The sequence below is a fragment of the Felis catus genome, chromosome C2 (assembly GCF_018350175.1).
Source record: "Felis catus isolate Fca126 chromosome C2, F.catus_Fca126_mat1.0, whole genome shotgun sequence".
Taxonomy (NCBI): domain Eukaryota; kingdom Metazoa; phylum Chordata; class Mammalia; order Carnivora; family Felidae; genus Felis; species Felis catus.
The window spans coordinates 18,206,335-18,225,517 of NC_058376.1; the positions used below are offsets into that span (position 1 = coordinate 18,206,335).

Below are 19,183 nucleotides of genomic sequence, written 5' to 3' on the forward strand. Positions count from 1 at the left end.
TCAATCATTGTGATGTTATAATATGGTTATTTTCTGTTGAGGCTTATCCCATTCATACTCTTTTGAATTTCTTTAATAAATAAAGAGAATTATCTTTATTCACTTACTCGTGCTTTTTTTTCTTTCACGCCTAAAACAGAACTTTCTAATCGATTCTAATTTGCATGAAAGAAAATGATTGAGTCTCTGTAACTCTATTTAAGAGCTGTATAGTTGATTCTGTCTGATTTTCCACATACACAAGCATATCATTTGCCAGTGGTAATTTTTGCTTCCAATTTTTATAACTTTTTTCTTTCTCTTGCCTAATTGCATAGGCCAGTAACTCCAGAACAGCATCAACCAATAGCGATGACAGTGTACATTCTTGTTGTGTTTTCCACTTTACTGACGATGCTTCAGGTGTTTAACAAATAAACATTTTATCAGCTCTCAGCAGAGAAGCTACACACGGCCTCTGACTCTCCAATTCTTCTGGGCTTTCTTTAGTGGCTTCCTTTGTCCAGAACCTTCAACCCTGCAACTGCCCTACCTTTGTTGAAAGGTGAAAAGTTAGATTCTTCTTCACCTATTGCCTCCAAAGGAAAAATTGGAGCGCAGGGCTGGAATTCAAAAGAGCAACTGCCAGAGCACCGGGCTGGAAGAAGTTCCCTCTTGCTCCAGGACTCAAGCCACAGAAGGAAGAACCCGAGGGTGGGGAGGAGTCGGGGCCACCCCCGCCCCCAGCCCCACGTCGGTGCCACCCGCGGAGATGAAATGTGAGCCCGGGTGGCCCAGGACGCCGGAGCGGCTGCCTCGCCTGCCGCCTGAGCGCCGCGGGCAGAGACAAAGAGACCTCGGCCCCAGCGCAGCCCCGCGCGCCCCGGCCGGGCTCCCCTCGAAGACGCTCAGGGCAATGGCCCGGTCCCCGCGCGACCCCCCTCTCGGGAGCGCTGCCCTCTCCCTCTGACCGCGCTCCGGTTCCTCCGCGGCCCGGGCTCTCCCTTCTCCCCCCCATCAGCCCTCTCTCCAGTCTGTGCGTCTGTCCGTCTGTCCTGGCGCGCAACCTCCGGCCACCGGCTTGGATGGACGCGCTGAGGCTGCCCGGGGGTCCAGGAATCTTGCTTCCGAAGCTGGTCCTGCTCTTTGTCTACGCAGGTCAGTGGCCTGGGGCGGCGGGAGAGGGGAACGAGACTTGGGACTGAGCTCGGGTCGCCCTCTGGCCACGCGGGTTGGGCGGGAGGCACGGGGACCTTGGTGGGAGAGCCGAGACGGGGTGGTCCCCGCCGGGCAGCCAGGGACGCCGGCGTGCTGCGACCCTCGGCTCGACCTCCCCCGAGGTTTTGTTTTGTTTTGCTCCTTTTCTTTAACTTTCCCTTTCCCCTTTCCTCCTCCCTTCTCTCTCTGCAAGCAATTTAAAACTCCCAGTCCAATTTAAAAATCCCAAACGCACATTTAGAGGATTTCACTCTCTGGATGGCGTTCCATTGATCCTGTCCACGACTCAGGAATCTGGGGGTTGAGGGCAGAGACTGAGGGGTGGGAGAAAAGCATTTTTTTTTAAAGTACCCGAGATTCAGAGGTATTTGCTGAAGTTTTAACATGAACTAATGTGGTGACTTTTCCATTTCAAGGTAGTCTATCTCCTCTCCTTGCTACCCCCACATTCTGAGTATTTCGAAATATAAAGCCTTAGACCATCGGGTTTTTTGTTTTGTTTTTTTTGCACTTTAGAAGATGATTCTCAAGTGTGGTAGTCTGGATAATTGGATGCTTTGAGTTCAAATAGGAGGTTTTCGGGAGGCGTAAATTCACCCAGAGTCTAATCCTGTTTTCATCGATTTCGTGAAGCACTGTTTATAGGTGAAAGGAATTTCATTTCCCTCCTCCTAATTATTCTTCCTGAGAATTGCTAATAATTGATGGAGCAAAGCGGTTTTCTTGTTTCATGATTGATATGGAACTCAAAATGGCTTTTCACTGGTTATTCATGTATAAAGTTAATTACACATGTGGTTTTGCATTTGCTTCCTATTCACAAAAGAAGCTGAAAGCAAAGTTCTTTGTAAATGTTTTCATGTCTCTCGCTTCCTAGGACAAAAAAAAAAAAAATCACAAGCTTACCTGTGACCTTGCAATAGTAAATTTATGTAGCACTGTGATTTATTTCTTGATACTTAACGAAGATTGCGACTGACATGAAGAGGTTCTTCAACATTATTGAACGTGAACGTCAAGAGAATTGAACTTCTCATTCAACCTTGCCAGAAATGACTCCCCAAACTTCTATAGAAATTTTCAATTTATACACTAAAATGTGAATTAGTGGCTGTCTTTAAGTTATTTAAAAGATATTTTATTGCAAGGAAAATGCTGACTTTCAAATGCAAACATTCATCAAAGTAGGAAAAGAACTTCCTACTTAATGAGGAGAAACTGCATTCTAATCCGTTTGCGTATTTCTGTACCTTAAAGTGTATTCCAGAATTTGCGAAGCTAAAAGAAACAATTGCGTTATTGGCTTTATAGTAAAATCTTCCCATTCGTTCATTTGAAGCAATGATTCTTTTCACCTCCTCTGTTTATCCAAAAACGAAAATAAAAATAAGAAAATAGAACAAAACCTTACTCATCTTTACTCAAGCACACCGTTGAACAACAACTTACATTTTTGTCTATTTTATTCCCTGTGGTAAACTGGAAGCTTCTAATGCACAGGCTTTTTCTTCCTTTCGTCCTGTTCCCCCACCCCGCCCCCACCCCACCCCACCCCCACCCCACCCTGTGCTTGGTGAACAATCCCCAGGGTTCAGGAAATCTGCAAAGCCTTCTGGCAACAAGTTTGGTTAGTTGAGCAAGTTTCTCTGCATTCATTTCTTCTCTTCTTAGGCATACCCCCCTCAAAAGCTACAGAATAACTACAAGCCAATAATATTAAATTAACTTACTATCTTTGATAAGAAATATTTAGCCAGTGTGTTCTTTGGTGTTAACTCCCGAACTCTTTGCTTCAGAAATCCCTTTATGCTTGCCTTATTTATTTACCCAATATTCACTGAGTGAGGCATTTTGAGTGTTATATCGGATAGAGGCCTTGCTCTGAGTTTCATCTGGGAGATAAAGGAGGCCTATTATAATGTATAAAAGGCTGTGTCATAGGCGAATTACAGTCATGTACCAGAACTGTTCACAGGAGGGAACCTCATAGCTGGCTTAGGAGAGTAAGCTCCAGGAAGATGATGTCTGTTTTGTTCAGCTTGATGTTCAGAGACTGGCAAAATACCTGGCCCATAAGAAGAACCCAATAAGTAATCGCTCAGAGAAATTGAACGTAAGGAGGAATTTAGGGACTAGATAGGGAAGCCTTGGACATAAGGAAATGGAAGAGGATATAATGTGAACAAAGGCAAAAACCATGAGATATGTATTTGTAATGATACAGAGTTCATTTTGGTTGGAACTAAGACATGTGGCTGGAAGTGAGGACTGGGGGATGATGAGGAAACAATGCCGATCTAACAGCTGAGACACGCTGTTAAATAAATTTCCAGCTTTAATGGGACAAAAACCTATGCAGATGCACCGCCTATAACCTGAATTATTTTCCCCCAAAGCAGATGCACTAAATTCATGCTCCCTTTGATAAGGAGGTACGGGCGAAGTTTCTGTGCCTAAAGCATCACGTTTTGCTGTGGAACCACCTTCGGAAAGAGACCCGATGACATTTACGCTGTTATCCAACTCCCACCGCAGGCAACAAAGACAGGATTTGGCCAAGGTTTTACCTTCCCAGCCTCAGCCAGTGACTGCTTGTCCCCTCCCTTTCCTTCCTCCCTTATCCTCAGCTGTAGCTTACAAGAGCCATTTCTGAGCATGTGCTTTGCAACCAGATGTCGCTTTTCCTGTGCCACGAATTCCTTGAGGTGGGGGTGAGGGTTGGAGAACCTTCTTCCACATCATGCCTTTGATTCAAGTCACTGAAGAAAGTTTGAACTGGCTACTTTTCAAGAATATTCACTCGAATATTAGAGGTAATATCAATTATCTTCTGAAACAATTGGAATGTTCCATTCCTTACAAGTGAGAAAATGCTCCGGTGCCTTCCAAATCCGATTTTCACAGAGTTGCTCTCTACTAAACTGGAGAGAGCAACTGACATAGAAGATTTGACGTGTGGTCAAAACCTCAGTTTGAGAATGTTGCGATTGTGAATCTGTTTGCCATACTCTTACATCTGCCCTTGTCAGTTGTTTAATTCTGGGAAGTAGACAGGAGTGCTAGAAAATGCCATCAAAATAAGGAACAACTTGTGACATGATCCTGATGTTTGCTGCAGGCATAATCCAGCTCCTTGGCTACGAGATGTTGGTTTCCTGTAACATGGGTTCAAAATATTTTGATAACACCACGTCCTTATAATAGTAGTAACTGGAATACAATAATAGTAATTGAACCTTTGATATTCATGGAGAGTTTAATAAGATGTCACTATCAAGGCCATCATTCCGAAGGCACCCCATGAAGTTACATATGGGTTGTCCTGCTCACACAGAAGAAATGGGGACATCGGCTCTTCCACTCTCCGAATGGCTTTAAAGAACATGCAGCAAAACATCCCGGTTAAGCCTCTTGAGACAACTAACTAATCTAAATGCTTGAATTAACTAAACAGCACTAAAAATGAGAGCTGTAGAAGTTCATAGGGAAAAATGAGAAGATAAATAGCCTTAAAAAGTGTGATGCACTCTGCAAAGAGCATACCCTGTCAGTAGGTCATTAGATTGTGCTTCTTGTCTTCAAAATTTAGCAGTGGTTTTCAGTAGAGTTACTGAATCTTACAAAGTAATTATTTCTTCCTCTCCTTTCTTCTTACCTCATCTCAGAAGAAAACATTAAGGTTTATTAATTTATGGGGTAAAAGTAAAATGGAGGGGTAAAAAAGGTAAACGTTTTCACGTGTTCTGCAAAGGCCATGCATTATTGAAAAAGATCAATGAACTTTGCTACTTTGTGATGACATTCATTTGTCAAGAATCATCCTGTCAGGGAGGTGATTTAAAAACAAAATCTAGGGGCACTTGGGTGGCTCAGTCAGTTCAGCGTCCAACTTCAGCTCAGGTCATGATCTCACATCTTGTGGGTTCAAGCCTCGTGTCGGGCTCTGTGCTGCCAGCTCAGAGCCTCGAGCCTGCTTCAGATTCTGTGTCTCCCTCTCTCTTTGCCCCTCCCACCTTGTCCTCTCTCTCTCTCTCTGTCAAAAATAAATATACATTAATATTTTTTTAAATCTAAATTTTTCTTTCTGGATAAATCAATCACCTGGACACACAGACATAATGTAACATCTTGTACTTTTTGGTTATGGTTTGACAGACAAGCAAAAGTGTTACATAATTTAGATAATAGTTGATATTACCTCTAGGGATTGAGTTGGAAAGGACTTCCTTTGTGATTCTTGAACACGTAACTTAAATTACCAGACTATATTTAGTGCGTTTCTAATCATGTACCTCAAACTCACATATCCATGATAATTTATACCAGTGATTGTAATTAAATAATCATCTGAACTTGTTAAACATAAATCATTTAGGTGGCACGAAGAATTTTTAAAAGCTAGGGCAATTTTTATTCAAATGTGGGGTCTAATTTTCCTTGCCGAAAACATATGGAAGAAAAAAGACAGTAATTTGGCTTTATCAGCTCCAACATGTCCTTTCTACTCAGAAAGCACCTTTTTCCCTTCCCGTAGTGCTGTCTCATAACTTGTTGATTCTTAAATCTAACATTAAATAAATTCTTAATTATTCACAAGATAGTTATCTACGGAAACGCCTTCCTACAACTAACCCGTTATCTTCCAATCCAGATGAATTGACAGGATATGCAGACTCAGTTGTGTTACCATATGTGTGCAAACTGTCATTACGAGGGTAAAACAAAATGTACAGAAAGAGTAACATATAATGCATTGTCATAAAAATATACATTATCTAAAAAGTATCTCCAGTTGACAATATACACGTCAATAACACATGCCATCAAATGACCTTAATGTGACCCTCAAGTCAAAAGACTTTATCATTTCGAAATTGTTATAAGAATTCTGTGGCAAAATTGAATGGCTGATCTGTTGGATCATTCATTTCTCCTTCCGTTGTCCCGTTCAGCACTTCCAACTACCAGTTATGGTGTTGGATGAAGGAAATTCAAAACAGAATGGTCTTTGCCTCTTCTGGATTTACGTCCAATAGGGAAGGAAGACTAGTTTAGATGCTTATTCATGTTTTAGAATTCTGAGTATGCAAAATGAATACCTAAATGCACCGAAGTGTGGTCGCTGACCGATGGAGATATAAAATAGAATACTTTTCATGAAGCTGTGATTTCAGAACTGTAAAGGACGTGTGTGGTGTTTCTTTTGCAGAGGATTGCCTTGCTCAGTGTGGCAAAGACTGCAGATCTTACTGCTGCGATGGGGCCACGCCCTACTGTTGTTCCTACTACGCCTATATTGGGAATATCCTCTCGTGAGTACTGGTCAAGTTCGGCAATACTGATGCTCTTTCCATTCCTCAGTTACGTGTTCACAAAGTACCAAGGTATAGAGGTAGGGGCAAGAAATTTTAAAGGGGGTTGTTTTTTTTAAGTTTATTTATTTATTTTGAGATGGGGAGAGAAGCGGGGCGGTGGGGGGGAGCCCCAAGCAGGTTCCACACCGTCACATGAAATGCTACGTGTGACCTGAGCTGAGACCACATGAAACACTTGATCACATGAAACACTAGATGTGACCTGATCTGAAATCAAGGGTGGGACGCTCAACTGACTGAGCCACACGGGTGCCCAAAGAGTGGTTATTGACATAAAGCCTTCCCTGGAGTTATTAAACACTCATCACTATCTACAGTGTTATATTATCTAACAAAATATGCAAAGTGATATGCAACATAAGCTGCTTTTATTAGAAGAGGGTTAAGAAGTATTCTTTTACGCTTAATTTGTGTTCTATAATAACAATGTTTTTAGTCGACCACATGCATATTACTGATCATTTTTTAACATTGTCAATTATATGGTTTTGTCTGCTTTGTTGAAGGATTTGTAAGTTAGAATTTGTCATTTAATTATGGCTAGTATATTTTGCCATGTATTTGTCTATCTCATTCAGTAGATGAGAGACATTATGAATAAAAACAGTTAAGATACGAAATGTCAATTTTCTACATAATGTATGTTGAACAACTTCGGGAAATAAGCTTAGAGCCCAAGAAAGTCTAAGCATCAACCCTGTACGGTGGTAACCAAGTACAAACACGAGTGAAACAAACACGCATAGACTGTGTTTAACATTCCTCCATAACAAATTGAGAATTTATTTTGGAGATGCCCCTGGGCAAAGGGACATGGAGAAGCTGGAACGGCCTTCAGGGTTGTATGTCTGAAGGGTTTGCAATTCTTTGTTCTTCTACATGGATCTTAAAGTCAAGAAATTAGAAAATTAGGAACGTAAAACTTTTCAGAGTCAAAAATCACACGTGGGGGCGCCTGGGTGGCGCAGTCGGTTAAGCATCCGACTTCAGCCAGGTCACGATCTCGCGGTCCGTGGGTTCGAGCCCCGCGTCGGGCTCTGGGCTGATGGCTCAGAGCCTGGAGCCTGTTTCCGATTCTGTGTCTCCCTCTCTCTCTGCCCCTCCCCCGTTCATGCTCTGTCTCTCTCTGTCCCAAAAATAAATAAAAAACGTTGAAAAAAAATTAAAAAAAAAATCACACGTGGCTTTCAAATAACAGCCAGGATCTAGTCTTTTAGACTAGCTCCTTAGTTTTTATTTTTCAAGTGAATATCACGATAACTCATTCTCCATTCCTTAAGGACAGAAGAGCCGGCACCACATACACTTTCTAAAATCAAAGTTGGGGCTGATAGTGGAGATCATAACTGTCTGAATAAGGCCAAAAATAATCATACTTCAGGATACTCTTGAAGTCTGACATGGCTCTAAGACTTGTCAGGCTGTAATAAAGATTGATGAACGGAATTTAAGCATTCTTGAAGTGCAAAATAAACTCTAAATAAAATGTTTGACATTTTCTCCCGGAAGTCTTGCTGAAAAAGGGTTTAAGTCTCCTTCTTACATTAGAGATCAGTCAGAATGGTATTTACGGGATTAATCAGCTCAGAATACGCTCAATATCAATATATAAGGATGTTTCACATTTGTATGTCACTTCTCACTCTTGAAGTACTTTAAAATAGGGGCGCCTGGGTGGCTCCGTCGGTTGTGCGTCCAACTCAGGTCATGAGTTGCGTTTGTGAGTTCGAGCCCCGTGTCGGGCTTTATGCTGACAGGTCAGAGCCTGGAGCCTGCTTCGGATTTTGTGTCTCCCTCTGTCTCTCTGCCCTCCCCCGTTCACGCTCCGTCTTTCTCTCTGTCTCTGGAAAATAAATAAACATTAAAAAACATTTTGCAATTTAAAATAATTTAAAATACGTAATTACTAAATTCCAATTTCATTTTCCAGTGGATTCCACATGCCAGCTGTTGGTGTTTCAGGGAGAGGTGCAGGTGGGCTCAAAAGGTGGTATGGATTTGAGGAAACAAGCTTCAGAGTGATTCCGTGATTCTCTGGTCCCCTGGCTCCTGGTCCCATCCACTAATATCCATTACTGTGTGCGTTGTGTCCTTATTTGTCACCTCACAGCTAACTGCACCCTGGGGAATACAGAGAGAAGAAAAAAATTACTAAAATCAGAACTTTAAAAATTTTAAATTTACAGATGCGCTTTGTATGTTTTATATTGGCATTCAGATTTGCATTTTTATGGTAGGCGTTGTAACTCTTGAATTTTACCCTTGGTTAAAGTAAAGAGTTAGTGGAATTGATCTATTTGGGTTATTAGGGCCATGGACTGGTTATATTTGAAGAGAAGAATTGTGTTTTGAGTTGGGGGGAGAATAAACACAGACGGCGTTATATTTCAGGCGGTTATAACTGAATTCTGTGTTCAAAATAGAAGCCATTAAGTAAATCCTTTGGTAAACAATTCTCAGGAGAAAAAAAAAAAAAAAGAGAAGCTTTAAAGTGTTTTCCCCCACTGAATAAAGGAGAATACATTTTCAGGATTTCCAGTAATTGTTTAAGATTTGAAAAGAGTTCTTAACTCCACCCAAAGCTTTTTTTTTTTTTAAGTTGTGGGGGGAAAGGAGATAGAAACAAAATCATTCCAAGAATGCTTACAAAAGTTCTTTCATGCACATGTTTTCAAATATTGCTATTTTGGAACACATAAACTACCTTCCTCTCTTCCAAGTATCCGGGCACATTCTTGCTAAAATCATTTTAATCATCCTAACGGAAAGTTAAATCTTTGTCCTTATTAGAAAAGTAATAAGGAAGAAAGCTGTAGACACAATGGGATGTAATGTATCCTAAATGGCTAATTTTATAAATTGGTTATAATTTGCTTTCTATTTTTGTATGTTTTCAAAATAGAAGATATCTTGGCTCAGTTTAAAATGAACTAAAAAGGAGTGCAAAGTACAATCTGGGTCATTCTAAACCGTTCACAAATCGGTAAGGTAATGTGCAGTCAATCCTCATCGCTGAGGCCCCTCTAAAATAATCAGAGAGAAGTGTTCAGCCCTAACTCTGTTTCCTTCAACTCCCTTTTCTGTTTTACAAATGAACCACTAAGGTTCATTTGTAAAGAGATCCCAAGAGCTAAATTTACCTTTTAGTTGAAAAGCCTTACTTACATTACTCAGGTCCCTTGTTTTTAGACATTTTACATTCTAAATCTGAGTTAATTTTGACAAATAAATTTAGATTCTACATCCCCACATTTTTTTCTTTTTTCAGTTAGGAATTTTTTAAAGTTTATTTATTTATTTTCAGAGAGAGGGAGAGAGGGAGAACATAGGTGGGGTAGAAGCAAAGAAAATTCCAAACAAGGTCCACACTGTCAGCACAGAGCCTGACACGGGGCTTGAACTCACAAACTATGACATCGTGACCTGAGCTGAAATCAAGAGTTGGACGCTTAACCGACTGAGCCACCCAGGCACCCCCCCTTCAGTCAGGAATTTTTAATTTTACATGTGTCTCCTGAAAAATTTTTAAAATTCAACTTTTAAAATGGCATATCTACTTTTTAATTGGAGTATAGTCGGCATATAACATTATGTTAGTTTCAGGTGTGCAACATATTGATTCAATATTTGTACATATTGCAAAATGATCACCACAGTAAGTCTATTTTAAATAGCATATTTATTTTTGATCATTATGGTCACACATCCTAAGTTCAATATAGAAAAATAGTCCCATTTTCCAGAATTTAAGAATGTTTTCACAGAAGTCAGCATATACTATGTAATCAGTTATTTACAAATACATATTGAGTGCTCATTAATTACTCTAGCAGTACTGAGCTAGGTTCTGGGATCCAAGGATGAATAAATGATATACCTTGACCTCTAGGATCTCACAATCTCATAAGAGAAGAAAGTGAAGAACATTTCATTCTGATTCAGTGAATTAATCTATCAAGTGTTATTGGAGGGCCAGGAAGAGAGAAAACAGCCAAGTCTTTGTGTGTAGTGTTTGGAAAGAAATGTTTAGGGAAAGTCTCATAAACATGAAATTGGATCAGAGTATTGAAAGATATTTATATAAATGGACAGCCAAGAAAGGGAGGTACATTCCAGAGAGAGACTGTCACTTGCAAAGGCAAAGATATAAGAATGGAACTGGTCAGTTTGAGAAAACCCATGTTATTCAATGTTGCTGTAGAAGGAAGGTTAAACTTTAAATATAAAATACGAATAAGTAGGGAAGACAAAAGATAGGTCCTTACGTTCACATACTTTTAGTGGTCATGCTTAACAAAACTGAAACAAAATAATGTATTATTTTTCTTGATTAAGATAGCTGGTTTTATATAGAAATGACATACTCTTAGATACTACTATGACAAAGGACGTGGGTGAGAAGGGTACCAAATGGACATTATTTTATTTATGCCATAGAGAAAGGATTTGGAATAAACACTTTGAGATGTTGCGCTATTTAGAACAACTTACGACAGGACACGTGACCTTGGAATTATTTCTCCCTTTTTGAGACTTTTTGTCATCATGAGGGCAATTACCTGAAGATTAAAAGCCTCACTGTGCTTGAAAAAGAGAATTGGGTCAACTCAAGAAGTAAACAATTTCTCATCAAAATGATTCTCAAACATTTCATTTAGCCACTCTTCCCCCGTGAAAAATAAATATCTGTGATGAATATGGAAAGGGATATTTCAATTTTTTTTGCTGCTGATGAAGTTTAATTGACATGCCTGAGGGAGAGGATCCAGCATAAAGACGTGGTTTGTAGAGTACTCTTTAGCATTGGAAGAATTCAAGGGGATAGAGGGTGCACTTGAGTGGCTAATTACTGTCAGTAATGGAATAAAGTAAAAACTTTACTGGACGTGAAGGGAAACTGCTATGTGAGTAAAAAAAAGTATTGTCTGGTGTCGAATAGGAGCCCAAAAATGCCTAGGATGGACTTAGTGAGCCCGATAACAAGATATAAGATTTAATCCTTTTATTCAGAAATAGATATTTGCTTTTCCAGTATGCCTCTGTAAAATACAGCTCTGTCGAGGGATTCCTCAGAGCACCATCTGGCCAACACAAAATCCCCGTGGGGAAAAAAATCAAGAGGAAGAACTAATAATGGAGATCCTGGTGGGATTAAGTTTCTTTTCTCCTCAATGAAATGTGAAAGATGTATTGCCCACAGTTTTGCAAAGACAGCTAATAAATATCACCACTGTGATTTTAGAACCATGTTACGCATGAAAGCAAAACCGAGCTAAAAGATAAAGGTTTCATATTTTCAAATGGCATTTGAAGCGTATGCTCATTAAGTAGCTGAACGTTCTGAATAAAACACGTGGGGCTCTTCAAATACTGACTGGGACATAATGTATTTTGAAAGGCCCTTTGGTATTGGGAACATCATTTAAATTAATTGAAATAAAATATTCTTAGTACTTAGATATGAGAAAAACAACTCTGAAAGGTGCTTACTGAGCAAACCAAAGTTGGTGGGGTGAGGGGGGAGGGTCTTACCTTTAGTATGACACAAAGACAAAGAATTAATATAATGTTAAAACAAATATGAATTTGGCTTCAAACGTAGTAACAAATTTTGTTTGATTAAGAATAACGTCGGTGTGTCTCAGAAGACGTTTCTATTTTATGGGTTATTTTATAAAGATGTTTATACAATAAACATCTAGAAATCTAAAACTCTTCTCTGTCAGATCTTACATTCTACTTCATCGTAATTGCCTCTGTAAATTAAGCTTCAATGTCAGAAACATAATTTGTGTTTAGAAAGAAATGGATGAAGTTTCTAGAACATGTTCTCAGGAATTTGTATCTATCAATATGTAGACAGAGATTCTGTGTTCTACACCAGGTTCTGGGGGATAGAGCCTTGAACCAAACATGGTTCTTGCCCTTGAATTATTTATAAGCTACTGGGGAGCATAGGCCTATAAAGAGATAGTTTAATCTACCGGGGAAAGTGCAAAACGCAGTGGCATTAGGGAAGAGAAGCTTTCAGTCCAGTTTGAGGGTTCTAGGAAAGCTTCTTGAAGCAGAGTAATTCTAAGATTAACCTCGAAAAGAAAAGCAATTGATAAAATGCATCGCTCACTTGGAGTTAAAAGAAAAGATTTAGCAAACTAAGAATACAGAGGAAAGTCTCTCCACCTTATAAATATCTCAAAAAAGAAAAACCTCCAAAAAACAAAAAAAACCCTATGTCAAACCCCAGACTTAGTGGTACAATATTATATATCACCTTTCCCTTTAAAGCCATCTGTAAGGCAAGCTGGCATCTAGGGCTTCTATTCAGCATCCTGGTCAGTGTAACTAACAAGACAAGTTAAAAAGAGGTGATAAGAATTGGATAGGGGGGAGCTAAGTTGTTATTTATTAATGCTATGATTGCCTGTACTCTTCAGACTATAAAAATGAATGAGAATTCACCAAGATTGCCGTATATAAGCTCAGCGTACAAAAATTAGTGCATCCCTCTATATCAGCAACATTCAGACAGTGTAATATGTATGTGTGTACCCAAACCTCATTTATAACATCAAAAATGATAAGATACCTAGTCAGAGATCCAGTAATAGTATATGCATGGCATTTATGGAGTAATATAAATATATAAAAATTTTGAGAGAAGAAAGAGAAAGCTACAGAAATGAAAAGATCTATCAAATATTAGATGTGAATATTGTAAGGATATCAATATTGGTATATGTCAGTTCTTCCTGAACTGTATGTAAATTCAGTGGAATTCTAATCACAACCCACAAGACCATTCTTTTTGTTGTTGCTGAGTTTGATAGACTGAGTGTAACGTTTTCATGGGATAGCAAAGGGTGTAAGAAAAAAAGAGATGAAGAAGAACAAAGTGAGAAGACATGCCTTGGAGACATCAAGATTTATGATAAAGTTATAGTAAATAAATTGTGTGATATTGGTTTACAGCTAAACCAATAGAATATAGAACTTAGAAATTGACTCATATATATATTGGGCTTTGACAGATAACAGATGGCCTTACAGACCAGTGGAGGTGGGTGGGTTATTTAATAAATGGTGCATTAGCTATCCATATGGGTAAACATTAAATTCGCTCACTCCGTCACACCGCACCCAGAAGTCTATTCGTTCCTATTGGATTAATTGTATAAATGCAAGAAGCCAACATTTATCGCTTTTAAAAAAGGGAGAGAATGACATTATGGTATCAGGATAGGAAAGAGTTCTCAAATAAAAGGTAAAAACACAAGTACAACTACTAAAACTAAAAACCAATGAACTGTATACTTTTAAAAAAAGATTTTCATCCCCATGACTTCTTTATTTTGTGACAGGCAGTTTGTATCTCTTAATCTTAACCTTTAATCCACATGACCAATGTGCGTGCACAAAAAAAATAAGAGAGCAGAGAAGTGGAAGGGCAATAAATGTATAGAAGATGCTCTACCCAGTGAGCCAAAGCTGGGAGATGAAATACCATCTCACACCCCTCAGGCTGGCAGTGCTGTTCAGTGTGACATGAGCCGCTGTTCACTGAGCCGCATGAGCCAAGGTGAAGGGAGCTCACATTGCTGGGGAAAGAACGTCACCTGTTATCAGCACTTGGGGAGCAATTTGACCAAGTACAGTAAAGATGAACGTGGGCATACTTTGGAGGTTAGCGATTCCTCTTCCACGTATATTCCCTACAAATTTCCCAAATATGCAACAAGATGTATAATATTGGCAGACGTGTTAAACTAGCAAAACATTGGAAGCAACCTCAATTTCCATCAGAAGAAAATGGATCCAGTATATTCCTACAATGGAACGGGATACAGAAATTACAGTGAATCCGTGCATATCGGGGCACCTGGGTGGCTCATTCGGTTAAGCGTCTGACTCTTGGTTTCGGCTCAGGTTACGATCTCATGGTTTTGTGAGTTCAAGCCCTGGGTGGGGCCCTGTGCTGGCAGCACGGAGCCTTCTTGGCATTCCCTGTCTCCCTCTCTCTCTCTCTGCCTCTCCCCCGCTCATGCTGTCTCAGTCTCTCTAAAAAATAAATAAATAAGCTTAAAAAAAAATCTGTGCATGTTAATGCATCACTATAGTAAATCTCAAAACTGGTAATGCTATGTGAAAAAGAGCTAACAGAAATAGACTGTGCAAAACATACTATTTGTGTGAAGTTAAACACATAAAATAATTCTGTGCATTACTTAGGAAACACGGGCATGCGGTAAATGTGTAAATATCTGAGGGAGCGAAGGGTATATGTGAATTTGAGGATTTCCCAGGACTGAGGGATTTCCTGGAATGCAGAATTTTCAGTGCCACAATGGAGACAGCCCTTGGCAAACTGGGACAAGTTGGTCGCCTAGACACCGTTGGGCAATGAACTCAATTCTGCTACCCTGTGGAGAGGGCCTCAGATCCCAGAGGCGAAGGCCTCCATCGTACAAGACATCCTTCCACTTCAACCATCAGGGGCAAGTCCAGGTGGCCACCTGTGCTTCTGACCAACCAGCTACAGGTTGATGAATTTGTTGGAGTGACCCGCAGAACCCAGAGAAACATTTTACTTGGTTATAAAAGGATCCAACTCAGGAACAGCAAGATGGAAGAGTGCAAAGGGCAAGGCCTGGGGAGAAGACTCCGAGCTTCTGTGTCCCCCTAGCAATCTGTTGTCCCCAACTCTCTGTGTGTTCACCAACCAGGAAACTCTCCAAACTCTGTCCTTTGGGGGTTTGATGGGAGCTTCATTCCAGAGGCATGATTGGACTCAATCTCTAGCCCCACTCCCCTCCCCAGAGGTGGGTGGGTGGGACTGAAAATTTTCCATCCCTTATTACCGGGTTGGTTGCCCTGGCCACCAGCCCCCATCCTCAGATGCTTTCCAAAAGTCACCTCGTTAACCTAACAAAAGACACCTTTAGGAAATTTCAAGCATCTGGGGAGCTCTGAGCCAGAAATAGAAGGAGGGCCAAATATAGATTTCTTATTTTTTTTTAAATTTTTTTTTCAACGTTTATTTATTTTTGGGACAGAGAGAGACAGAGCATGAACGGGCGAGGGGCAGAGAGAGAGGGAGACACAGAATCGGAAACAGGCTCCAGGCTCTGAGCCATCAGCCCAGAGCCCGACGCGGGGCTCGAACTCCCGGACCGCGAGATCGCGACCTGGCTGAAGTCGGACGCTTAACCGACTGCGCCACCCAGGCGCCCCTAGATTTCTTATTATAAGCCTCAACAGCCCCTCGCTATCGTGCAGATTCTGGTTTGGTAGCTGTGGGGTAAGACCCGAAATTCTGCAATTTTCACCACCTCCGATGGGCTGTCGACGCAGCCCAGCCTCCAAGCACACTTGGGTAGAGGACGCTGGCGTGACTTGCCAACGTCCTAACCTATGGAATGAAACGGTAGAAGAGATTAGGACTGGAGGACTGCTGGCATGCGGGGCTAGTGACTGGGGCTACAAGAAAGAACAAGCCCACATTTAATTCTGGAGCTTCTGCTTTGGATGATTGGGTGGATGGTGTGCTGGAACTAATAGGAAATATTCAAGAAGGTTCCGAGAGGGGAATTAATTCCATTTTTAATATGTTGAGTGGCGGGCCAGTAGGGGAGCAGCGGTAATAGACTTTATAGCCTGTGGGCTCAATTCAGTGGGTCTTCAAATGGTGAAATGGACTAATCTGAACTCCGTGGGAAGCCTGGAGCAGGCACAGATAAATTTGAGAGGACAAAGCCTAGAGGTGCTGGTTGAAAAAGGTGTAGAGAGAGGCGTATGAAAGAGAACAGCAAGCCAACCAGAGAGCCCCGGGGAGATTCGGGAATACACTGTGAGTTCTTCCCTTTCTATATTTAATCAGTCTTTTGAAAAGTGTTCTACGTCTATTTCAGCCTCCCTTAGAGTGTTTTCTATCCCTTCGATATTCCTTCGCCTCTGTGTAAATCGATCTGTTCTTCACTAATCAGCCTGACTGTACCTCCCGTGGTGGGGACCCTAAATGTCCTTATTTTCTCCTATGTGCTTTTTGTGTTTTATTATCTAAAATATATTAGTTTAAATTAAATTAATTAAATTAAAAATATAGTAGTTTATTAATCTTCAGAATGGCCCTCATGACCGAGGTATTGTTATTCCTGTCTGTACAGATGAGGAAGTAACGCTCAGAGCTGGGTAATCTCTCTAATTTTATACAGCTACCGTGTAAGGAGCTGGCACTTAAAACTGTGTGTGCTCGACGTCTTACTGCCACTCCCCACTGGCTCCGGAAGATCTGAAGATTTCAAAAGGGATGAGTAGACACTACTCATTGCTGTAAGACCTTATGGAGACCTAAACACCGTACTTTGGGGAGAGCGCTTTTTTGCCCCTAACATCTGGATTAAATTCCCTCCCTTATGCTGCCATAACATTATCCTTTCTCTACTCTGTTATTATTTATCGCTTAGCTCAGGTTCCAAAATTATCTTTCTGCCCTTCCATACTCTAGACCCTGAGAAGGTAAGAAGCCAGTGTGGCAGTTTACCATCAAAGGTAGAGGGGTGGAACCAACTGAATGATCCATAATGAGCTGTTGTGTTTTTTTTTTAAGTTTTTATTTATTTTTGAGAGAGAGGCACAGATTGGGGGAGAGGCAGAGAGAGAGAGAGACAGAGAGAGAGAGAGAGAGAATCCCAAGCAAGCCCCATGCTGACAGCAAGGAGCCCAACGTGGGGCTTGAACCCACGAAACGCAAGATCATGACCTGAGCCGAAATCAAGAGTTAGATGCTTACCTGACCGAGCCACCCAGGCGCCCCCATAATGGATTGTTTAAATGCAGGTCAGTCCTTCATGTGCTCCCAAAGAACCAGATATATTGTGGGTTCTACACAAATATGTATCACCTGGATAAATACAAAACAAATTCAGAAATGTTATTGATTTCAGAGAATTTCTTTCCCTGCAGTATAAATCAGGTGTCATTAATGGAATGGTCTCTAACCACGCATCAGTTTCTAGTCACACCATTTAGGATAAATTATAATCAGATGATAGGGATCAGACTTCGAAGACCGACTTGATTATGACGATTTGACCTCTTGTCACATCTCTGGAGTGAATGTGCTCCTTCCAGGATGCCAGCCCATGATTACTAAGGGAACAGCCTCCTTGCGACTTGAGTCACTTGCATAATTTGGGGAGATAAAATGTTTTGCTGACAAAATTGAGGAGGGACGAATTAGGCACGCACGGTGCTTTTTATGGGATTATCCTGGGCGAGTTCTGGTGGGCAGCTACGGGCCAGAACCCATGTCTCCCGCCTACAAAATGTTAGAATGAACACACCCATAGCTGATGAAAATTTCAGAGGGCAGTGAACCTCATAAAGTGAAATAGGATTCCAACCAAAAGGGCCACGGGTGAAAGCCTCGACCGTTTAACCCATAGTAACTCAGAGACAAATGGAATTTGTAGTTTCAGTATTCATTTGTAAGGAAAGAGGAAGAAGAAAGATCTGACACGTAACAAGAATGCTTTTTTTTTAATGCCCCTGCACCAATCTGCCACAAATAGAGCGAAACATGACAAATGACTCCAAACATACTCTGTATGAATTCAGGCTGTTAAAAAAGGTGGGCAGAACTGTATCTCCCTGAGCTGCATTTTGCAAAAAGTAAGTGCCGCCTGTGGTTGCAAATAATCACCTGCGCAACGTTGATACAACATTCTTTCTCTGCAGACACCAGGAATAATATAAGGTCAACCTCGAAAGTATTATACGTGAAGAAATACTTAAATGTATCAAGTTAGTGGTGAAAACTCCACTTGACAATTGCAATCCTGAGCAATACGTATCCTTACGTTAAGCAAATAGACCTCTTTGCCCTTTGCCAGGTGGAATTCAACAGAAAACAATTCTTTGTGATTTCTCTTATTAGCTGATAGTAATCTTAGTGATAGGAACTTGTAGAAGACCAAGAATGTTTGGATTCACAAAAAAATGCATCTGAGTTTCTCTTGCTCTTATGCTCTGCAAACTTTATTCTCCTAATGTCTCTGAGCCTGGGTTTATTAATTTGTAAAGAGGGAACGGTAGTAACAACTTGCCTACCTCTCAGAATTTAGCTAAAGGATATATTTGTTATTAAAAGCATTTAGAAAGGGGCGCCTGGGTGGCTTAGTGGGTTGAGCATCCGACTTCGGCTCAGGTCGTGATCTCATGGTTTGTGAGTTGGATCCTCGCATCAGTCTCTCTACTGTCAGCATAGATCCTGCTTCGGATCCTCTGTCCCCTCTGTCTCTCTGCCACTCCCCTGCTCTCTGTCTCTCTCTCTCAAAATAAATAAATAAACTTAAAAAAAAACATTTAGAAGAACTGTGCACATTTTCCTGTCATTAATGAAAACATCGGGCTTTGCAAATCTCTGGAGTTGAGAAGAGAGAAGCAAAGTGACTTCTCCAAGGTCATTCAGAAATCCATGACTGATCTGCAAAGTGAGTGCCACTTTGGGTGTAAGATCTCCTTGGTCCTCCAGGCCAAAACATAGGCTTCTGCCCTCAGGAAAGCACCCTCAGCCTTGAATGAAATAAACGACCTTTTTAATCAAACGTGATTAC

At 40.7% G+C, this 19,183-nt stretch overlaps 2 protein-coding genes across 25 annotated transcripts in view; one reads left to right on the forward strand and one right to left on the reverse strand.

Annotated features, from left to right (window-relative positions):
• Positions 1–565: 565 nt before the first annotated feature.
• The window catches only part of CYYR1 (cysteine and tyrosine rich 1), a 104,182-nt gene continuing 85,564 nt past the window's right edge, over positions 566–19,183 (forward strand). Inside the window, exons 1-2 of the mRNA XM_003991494.6 lie at positions 566–1,137; positions 6,407–6,509. Of these exons, the coding sequence (XP_003991543.3) occupies positions 1,065–1,137; positions 6,407–6,509 (176 nt within the window). The 5' untranslated portion in view covers positions 566–1,064. The remainder of the gene's footprint in view (positions 1,138–6,406; positions 6,510–19,183) is intronic.
• Positions 8,603–19,183, reverse strand: part of LOC109503361 (translation initiation factor IF-2-like) — a 330,936-nt gene continuing 320,355 nt past the window's right edge. For 21 of the 24 annotated variants that reach the window (XM_045036705.1, XR_006584889.1, XR_006584888.1 and 18 more), the window contains 2 exons: positions 17,359–17,469; positions 8,603–8,693 (listed from right to left, as the gene is read on the reverse strand). In XM_045036705.1, coding sequence (XP_044892640.1) covers positions 17,396–17,469 — 74 coding nt within the window. In that variant the 3' untranslated portion in view covers positions 8,603–8,693; positions 17,359–17,395. The remainder of the gene's footprint in view (positions 8,694–17,358; positions 17,470–19,183) is intronic. The other 3 variants (XR_006584891.1, XR_006584883.1, XR_006584882.1) reach the window with 1 other exon arrangement.